Source organism: Nanorana parkeri, unplaced genomic scaffold (assembly GCF_000935625.1).
Source record: "Nanorana parkeri isolate BGI_ZX_2015 unplaced genomic scaffold, ASM93562v1 scaffold135, whole genome shotgun sequence".
In the NCBI taxonomy this organism is placed as follows: Eukaryota; Metazoa; Chordata; class Amphibia; order Anura; family Dicroglossidae; genus Nanorana; species Nanorana parkeri.
Window position 1 is genome coordinate 99 of NW_017306403.1, and position 9,370 is coordinate 9,468.

The window sequence follows — 9,370 nt, forward strand, 5'->3', positions numbered from 1 at the left end:
ACAGAGACACACACACCCACACAAGGATCAAAGCAAACAACTGCCACGAGCCATCAGCAATTTTTGGAAAATGGTATTTTATAATTTAATTGATGTATTCATTGCCACAGACAGTATATTCACAATGCTATACACTTTATACTCCCTTGCAGTTTTCAGGTCGATCCGCCATTTTCAGGTAGCAATGAAAAGACAATACTAAGTGAGAAACGTGACCCAAATGCGGATTTCAATAATGTCAATTGGTACGATCACTTCATAAAACACCCGGGATGTTTAAAAACGAAGCCCAGGGTGCTGAAGTACACGGGAGGCTTGCAACGGGTGCAAGCTGAAAAACATAGAAAATAGGCAGCTCGCTGGAGGCGGCCATATTGGAACCACCACCAACAGGGCAAGAAATAGGACTAAATGCGAAACAGAATGGTCACATCTGTGTGGTGACGGAGATCCAACGGTCCATAGACATACTGCACGGCACACAGAAAAGGTGGAAGTGTATATTAAACAAAAAAAACCTAAAAGCTAGAAAGTTGACTTGATCTGGAAGAGATTTGGACATCTGCCATCGCTCTCCTCGATTTGAGGTGATGAGCAAAGACTTCATAAATCAGCAATAAAACGCAGCTCCAAAAAAGATCCAGATGTTCCGGGAACCCTGCTGTCACACCGACTGCCCATGAGGACCTTCTTGTGAGTGGCCAACGCTCTTCACCGACGACTCCTGGAGGCTCCGATTGGTCAGGCTTGTTCTAGAAGGCCTCAATGATCTTCTAATGGGGTCTATTTTGCAGCACTGACCTCACAATCAGAAGACCGGTCACGGGCGGCGTTAACAGCAGGATTTAACCTCAGCAACCCTTCTGGGAGATGTCACCACCTGAAGATTTTGTGACTTCCATCGTGGTAAATATCTGGTGCAGGAAGAAAAAAATAAAGTTAACCAAATCGGTTTAATTTCAATCTTTCATGCAAATTTTAATAATTGTGACAGTGAATAGAGTACATACATATCCGCATTACCAAGTCACACTACTGGTCTGAACTTCCTTCATGTGACCTAAAACCTAGGCAGAGGGTCACATGGTCTATGGCTACCAGGATGTTAAAGGAGAACTATGAGGTGGGTGCTTTTCACTCCTCATAGTTCTAGCCGACCTGTGACAATGAGACTGTCACAGGTCGGCTCAGTAGATCGGGAGGTGAGCGAACACATACCGGCGTTCGCTCACCTCTCGATCCCATCACGGCTCTCTACCGTGACAGGGGAGGGGTTGGATTCCCCCTCCCCCAGCGCTGACTGGAGGAACGGATGGGGGAGGGTACAGCTGTCTCTGCCTGAGATCGGCAGAGCCAGCAGTCAGGCAGCTGGGCGGATCCCGGCACAATTGTGATCCGATTCAGCGTCTCAGTATACCGTGAACTACAGCTCGCGGTATACTGAGCCTAGGGTGACGGGAGGACGCTAGTTTGTGTCCTCCCATTACCCTAAGGAGAACTATGGGGAAAAGCCTTAACCCCATAGTTCTCCTTTAAAGTGACACTAAACTCAGGAGTTACATTGTTGTTCATAGTTAAGGTTCTTGGATGTATTTTTAAGATGTATCTTATTTGTGTATCACTCGGCTGGAGATCCTCCAATCATCTCTGAATTGGGGCTGACACTGTCCTTCCTTCTGGAGGGGGGCTACTTGTGTTCCCCATAGTCCCTGTGTGTGTTGTAAAGTAGTCACCGCCCCAAGCTCGCTCCCGGGATGGACTACAATCTCAATACAAATTAGTCAACTAAATATGAGACTGAAGTCCATCCCGGGGGCGGAGCTTGGAGCGGTGACTACTTTACAACACACACAGGGACCATGGGGAACAGACGTTGCCCCCCTCCAGAAGGAAGGACAGTGTCGGCACCAATTCAGAGATGATTGGAGGATCTACAGCCGAGTGATACACAAATAAGATACATTGTTGTTCAGAGTTAAGGTTCTTGGATGTATTTTTAAGATAGAACGTGAGTTTAGTGTCACTTTAATTGCAGTGGGTGAAGGAGTTGCCTCTAATACAGACCAGTCACTGCTGCTCTTTCTCCATGCAGGGCGACTGGTCTTGAATCTCTCCCATATGTATATGACTGCCACTATACACATACAGTTACAAACAAGTGCAATGATCAAACCAATGACATTGATATCTGAGCCAATCCTTTTAGTGCCAGGCAAGCAAGGGAAATCAGTTGCCCAGCTGGATAATAAAAGTGCCATTTGTTGCCTTTTTATGAGTTGCAGGTGGCTACGCTTCGGCTGTGGAAATGCAACACACCGCCGTCTCTGAAAATTGCTCTGCACCTGCTAATTATTTTATGTGACGATTTACAGCATATGTTTTCATCAGGCAGCTTGGCAAATCTCTATGTCATGTAACATCTGGAGAGAAGTAACTGAAGACACGGACAAACCTTCCTAACGAGTCAGATTTTACATTGCTGTGACCCGTACAAGGGTTGCCTGGAGATACTGACCTCTGCGCATGTTGGATGGATGCCGATAGTCTCGTCCAGCTTCTCTTTGGTGAGCCCGCATTTCATTGCTGCGGCATAGCCCTGAGTGATCTCGCCGGCGTTCGGACCCAAAACATGGAACCCGACAACGCGCTCCTAAGAGAGGATTGAATGTTACCCATTAGCTGAGTGATGCGGTTTTAATCTTGGTGCCACTTTTAAAGTGTCAGTAAATCCAAAAATGTATTGATTGTCAAACTATTTTCCCCAACTATGTGCAGCCAACATTTGTTTAAAAAAGAGATAACATAGTAAATACTCGGTGATGTGACCAGTTATAGTGCCTCCTTTTTCAGCCTATGCCAGCTGATCCACTTTTCTGCACTGCCATGCTGTATTTTCTTCTGTCCCACTTCCTCTTCATTCCCCAGCTAGCGGACACTCCTGCATGTCTTGCGGGGTTTGTCCCATAAACCCAACTGAGCATCTGAGCACTTCCTGCTCTCTCCCCAGTGCAACTCCTGAAGGTTCTCGATGCATGTTGCTCTGGCAGTCACATGACTTAAGTCATGTGATCACCAAAGCAACAACTGTAGTGCATGCTCAAGAGTATCAGGTGGGCTGGATTAACAGAGAGGAAGGAGGCAATGCTCCGCTGTCAATAAGGATTATGGAGACATGCAGGACTGTCACTTGGGGCAGCTAGCAGAGGAGCCACGTGACTGTCAGAGGACCAATAAGCTCTGTGCTGTCCCAGGCAAAAGAGGTGTGCACACTGCAGTGACATATGCAGAACATGTCACACTATGGACTCTCTCTCTGCCCACCCATTGCACAGAGAAAGTATACCAACCACGTGACTGAGGTACAGAATACAAAAAAGGCATTTTGGGTAAATTCCATAGCTGAGATAAAAGGAATTTTGTTCTCACCGCAAAATCCTTTTCTCACTTTCATTGAAGGATAAGCTGTCTGGTGACACTAGGATCACATGCTTAATTTAATCTACATGCTGAACAAAAGGCAATAGACCCAGATCTACCGTGTTTCACCGAAAGTAAGACCTAGCGCTATCTTCAGGGATTTCTGTAATACAAGACCTACCCCGAAAATAAGACCTAGTTCGGGGTAGGTCTTGTATTACAGAAATCCCTGAAGATACCGCTAGATAATCTGCTGACACCGGAAACTGCACGCTGCCTTCCGGGACCTCGTCCAGCCAGGTAAGACATCCCCCGAAAATAAGACCTAGTGTCTTTTCTCGTGCAAAAAAAAAATTAAAATAAGACAGTGTCTTATTTTCGGGGAAACACGGTATGTCCTGTAAAGCCTATGTGGTGTGTTCATGAGATGGGCCTACTGTGACCAATCACCAAGCAGTTGCTGAAACCAACGAGTTCAAAGTATGTCGTCACCGGCACACCATAGTTAAAGTGAAATCAGCAATAGTCCATTTTGTTTTAACCAAGTGCCATTGCACTTGAGCGGCATTATTCCTTTAATTGACTTTTGCCGATTCCACTTTAACTATGGTGTGCCGGTGACATCCTTTGAAACTTATATACCCTCACGGCGCCATCCGTGGTCACGCTGAGCACCCACCTGTGTTTTTCAGACTATCATCTCCGGTAAGGCGTGCAGCAAGACATTTATGTATTGCTGAAACCAACAAGTCACACCTTACGATTTAAAGTAAACCTGCGCTTTTCTTTGCAGCTCCCCCTACCAAAAGTGGTGGATATAGGCTTCCAAGGAGAGGGCCAATAAAGAGAACCTGCTTACCATAGAGACCCTTTCCAAAACGAATGCAGCCACCACATGGAAGTAATGCTAAGCTGCAACATTACATGTTTGTCCTTGAGTGCCTATACAGTCTATTCCAGCAACTTTTTATATACATCATTTCAAACATGTATTAATAATGCTGCTGCCGTTTCTTACATAGTCAAGTTTATTGCAGATGATCTTTGCAAAACACTTGTTATTATCACGTCCTGGGACCGTCCATTCCAGAGGCCAGAACAAAGTGTGGTAGACCTAAGAGAAGAGAAATTCATGTTACTATGAGATTATTATTATACAGGATTAATATAGCGCCAACAGTTTGCGCAGCGCTTTACAATATAAGGAAGACATTATAGTCACAATACAATTCAAGACAAGATGGTAAGGAGGGCCCTGCCCCTGAGAGCTTACAATCTAAAGTGGAGGGGGAAGCGATACATGAGGAGGTAGCTGTGTGGGGATGAATTGTTTGAGAACGTGATGGTTGAGCGGTTAGGCTTCCCCGAAGAGATGAGTCTTTAGGGAACGCCTAAAAGGCAGTCAAGGTGGGAGACAGACGGACAGTTTGGGGTAAAAAGAGTTCGAGGATGGGAGAGACTCTAGAGAAGTCCTGGAGGCGAGCAAGGGAGGAGTTGACAAGGGAGCTGGGAAGCAGGAGGTCTTGGGAAGAGCGGAGGGGACGGTTAGGGTGATATTTTGAGACAAGGTCTGAGATATATCCGGGGGCAGAGTTGTGGATGGCTTTATAAGTGACTGTTAATATTTTTAATGTTATCCTTTGGGCGAGTGGAAGCCAGTGCAGGGATTGACAGAGGGGGGTGGAAGCCAGTGCAGGGATTGACAGAGGGGGGTGGAAGCCAGTGCAAGGATTGACAGAGGGGGATGGAAGCCAGTGCAAGGATTGACAGAGGGGGGTTGCAGACACTGAGCGGTTGGCCAGGTGGATGAGTCTGACAGCTGCATTCATGATAGACCAAAGGGGGAGGAGCCTGTGTAGGGGTAGACCAATGAGGAGGGAGTTACAATAGTCAAGACGAGATATAACGAGTGGATGAGTAATTTTGCGGTGTCATTGGTGAGGAAGGGGCGTATTTTGGAGATGTTACTAAGGTGAAGGCGGCAGGATTTGGATAGTGATTGGATGTGGGAAAGAAAGGTGAGGTCCGAGTCCAGCATGACATAAGAATAAGGAGGCTTTATAAAAATGCTCCAGAGAAGCATTTCAAGGCGTTCCCCAAACAAACAAAATTGCTATAAACACTTTGTGCCATTTATCGTCTTCAATCAACACATGTAACCATGTTTAACCCCTTCATGACTGAGGCCCTTTTTTCCATTTTTGCAACCAAGTTATATTCCACATTTTAGGCCTGAAAATGACGTAAAACCCCCAAACATTATATATTTTCTGAATGCCAAGACCCTATAGAATAAAATGGTGGTAGTTGAAAATTTTTATGTTGCGCAATATTAGCGCAACTCCTTATTAAACCCCAAAATTTAGTGACAAATTTAATTAAATGCCCCAAAACACAACAAATTACCCATTTTTTTAATGAAATATAAAAGATGAGGTTACAACGAGTAAAACGATACCCAACATGCCCAGTTTACAGATTGCGTGCGACCGTGAAACGGCGAAAAACTGCAGTCCCCCAAAAAATCAATAAAAGACACTTTAAAAGCCCCCACAGGTCATCAATTTAGAGATACCCCAAAATACTGGCCCTAGAATTATTGCTCTCACTCCGGCGTGCGCGGCGATACCCAACATGTGTAGCGCGTTCGTCGTTTTCATGCGTAGGCGCACCCGACGCGTGTTTACGTGGCGACGCGCGTGCTCGCGGGGGCGGGGTACTTTTAAAATTTTTTTTTATTATTATTAGATTTATTTTATTTCATTTTAATTTTAAAAACTGTTTTTTTTTTTTTTTACTTTACTTTGACTGCTATCACATGGGGGGGCTTGCAAGCCCCCCCATGTAATAGCAGATGGTGGTGACAGGTCCTCTTTAAGGTGATGCTGGGGGTCCAAATGACCCTCAGTGTCACCTTTACACTGGAAATAAGCTATTGAAGTGCAGATCGCACAGAACGATCTGAAGCGATCTGGCGACAGGTAAGTCGCCAGGATCGCTTCTGTTGTAAAGCCGACAGTCGGCTCTACAAGTTTAAACAGAGTCCCGGCGGCAAAAGTCACCGGGAGTTTGTTTAAACAGCCCCGATGCTGGCGACGTACACTGTACGTCGTCAGTCACGAAGGGGTTAAAGTAATTTTACCTCATACAATAGTTAGATCTCATGAATGTAACCTCTGCAGTACAAGAGATCAAACTGACGGCTCCCAAAGAAATGGTGTGTGGGAGGTTTATAGAGGACCTTCATTATTATTATACAGGATTTATATAACAAGTCTGATCCGTGCTTTACAACAAAGGGAGAATTTATAGATACAATAGAGTTACAAGACAAGAGGGTTAGGAGGGCTCTGCTCATGAGAGCTTACAGTCTAAGAGGAAGCGTCATAGGCTTGAAGAGATGAGCTGATTGAGTAGGTATAAGATGAGACTAAAAGGCAAACAAAGTAGGAGGATAGTTGTACAAGTTGGGGTAGAGAGTTCCAGGGGACAGAAGAGGCTCTGAAAAAGTCTTGGAGTGGAGAATGGGAGGTGATGAGAAAGCAGGACGACTTGGGAGCAGAGAAAACAACTTGGGGGTGGAAGCCAGCAGAGGGGGTCAGTGGATGGACGCCAGCGGAGGAGTAGGCAGAGGGGTCAGGGGATGGACGCCAGCGGAGGAATAGGCAGAGGGGTCAGGGGATGGACGCCAGCGGAGGAATAGGCAGAGGGGTCAGGGGATGGACGCCAGCGGAGGAATAGGCAGAGGGGTCAGGGGATGGACGCCAGCGGAGGAATAGGCAGAGGGGTCAGGGGATGGACGCCAGCGGAGGAATAGGCAGAGGGGTCAGGGGATGGACGCCAGCGGAGGAATAGGCAGAGGGGTCAGGGGATGGACGCCAGCGGAGGAATAGGCAGAGGGGTCAGGGGATGGACGCCAGCGGAGGAATAGGCAGAGGGGTCAGGGGATGGACGCCAGCGGAGGAATAGGCAGAGGGGTCAGGGGATGGACGCCAGCGGAGGAATAGGCAGAGGGGTCAGGGGATGGACGCCAGCGGAGGAATAGGCAGAGGGGTCAGGGGATGGACGCCAGCGGAGGAATAGGCAGAGGGGTCAGGGGATGGACGCCAGCGGAGGAATAGGCAGAGGGGTCAGGGGATGGACGCCAGCGGAGGAATAGGCAGAGGGGTCAGGGGATGGACGCCAGCGGAGGAATAGGCAGAGGGGTCAGGGGATGGACGCCAGCGGAGGAATAGGCAGAGGGGTCAGGGGATGGACGCCAGCGGAGGAATAGGCAGAGGGGTCAGGGGATGGACGCCAGCGGAGGAATAGGCAGAGGGGTCAGGGGATGGACGCCAGCGGAGGAATAGGCAGAGGGGTCAGGGGATGGACGCCAGCGGAGGAATAGGCAGAGGGGTCAGGGGATGGACGCCAGCGGAGGAATAGGCAGAGGGGTCAGGGGATGGACGCCAGCGGAGGAATAGGCAGAGGGGTCAGGGGATGGACGCCAGCGGAGGAATAGGCAGAGGGGTCAGGGGATGGACGCCAGCAGAGGAATTGACAGAGGGGTCAGGGGATGGACGCCAGCGGAGGAATAGGCAGACAGTGGTGGTCATTCATAAACAGAAGGACTGAAAACACTTTCCTATCCTGGAGAAAAGCTGCTCTGGGACCAATCACATGATCACAAGCCTTTTCAGCTCTGGTTACACCATCTCAATCCTGACCTACCTTTAGGCTAAAACAAGTAATGGTCTAGCCCAGGAGTAGCAAACTCTGGCCCTCCAGCTGTGGTGGAACTACAAATCCCATGAGGCATTGCAAGATTCTCACAGCCACAGACATGACTCCCAAAGAGAGATGCATCATGGGATTTGTAGTTTCACCACAGCTGGAGGGCCAGAGGTTTGCTACCCCTGGTCTAGCCTTTTATTTCTTAACAGGAGAAGTTTTCAAAGGCAATTTTGACCTTGTGGCTAAAAAACAAAACCTAAAATCATAGAACTGGTTGTTTTTTTTAATCACATAAAACACAATCTACACCAAAACCTTTCAGATTTCAACCAAGATTTTATATCTTGAACTATAACAGGGTAACAATTGAGAGTTAAAACTAATATGATTGCATTTAACCTCAACAGACAAGATTAGCACCAGGAAACCAAACTTGCCTCCAGAGCTTCCTTTCCAAAGACCTCAATGGCCTTTTCTTCAGAATACCCGCAGCAGCCATACTCCAATGGAGTAAACACGGTGGTTGGTACGTTGATGTAGTCACACTGTCAGAAGGCAAAAAGAAAAAAGTTCAGCTTGTGCAAAGAGCGTACTCCTTCAGGGCATGCTACCGTTACCCAGCAAATACAGCCTAGTCAGAAATTCCACTCCGTTTACTTTAAAAAAAAAAAAATCAGAGTTTTCAATTCCCCCCGAATCAGATTTCTCATTGTTCCCCACACGGTCGCTGGGAAAGTTTGCTTGCTCAGTCTGTACAGTTTCCTCTTTCTGATGGCTGTGGTCACCAGATTCAAATGACCAAAGCAGCCTGACAGATGCGAGACGGCAAAAAGCCTACAGTGTGTACCTATGACACACATACACGCCATTTCCAGATGGCAGATTACCAATAGGGTGTTGTAGACGGGGTGGGGTGAAACTACAGCAATATCTGGGGGGAAATATTAATGCCCAGAGCAAGCAGTCCGTGTCCCATGCATGCTAAGGTTGACCGGAGTACAGTGAGAGAGAGTGAGTGAGTGAGTGAGAGTGAGAGAGAGTCAAGAACAGCAATTAATGTTACCCCTGAAGGAGAGCCTTGTCCTATTTGGCGCGATTGCCTCCCTCAGAAAATACTGGGGGGAATTTATCAAAACTGGAGCAGACAGAACCTGGAGCAGTTGCCCATGGCAACCAATCAGCATCCCTCTTCAGTTTGCTCAGGTAAAATTTGAAAATGAGACAGAGAAGCCAATTGGTG

General features: G+C 47.4%; 1 protein-coding gene across 2 annotated transcripts in view; it reads right to left on the bottom strand.

Annotated features, from left to right (window-relative positions):
• Positions 1–497: 497 nt before the first annotated feature.
• TXNRD3 (thioredoxin reductase 3) overlaps positions 498–9,370 on the bottom strand; it is a 34,773-nt gene continuing 25,900 nt past the window's right edge. Inside the window, exons 13-16 of one of the 2 annotated variants that reach the window (XM_018553943.1) lie at positions 8,568–8,675; positions 4,436–4,531; positions 2,516–2,650; positions 498–914 (exon numbers count right to left, since the gene is read on the bottom strand). In XM_018553943.1, coding sequence (XP_018409445.1) covers positions 852–914; positions 2,516–2,650; positions 4,436–4,531; positions 8,568–8,675 — 402 coding nt within the window. In that variant the 3' untranslated portion in view covers positions 498–851. The remainder of the gene's footprint in view (positions 915–2,515; positions 2,651–4,435; positions 4,532–8,567; positions 8,676–9,370) is intronic. The other variant, XM_018553944.1, reaches the window with a different exon arrangement.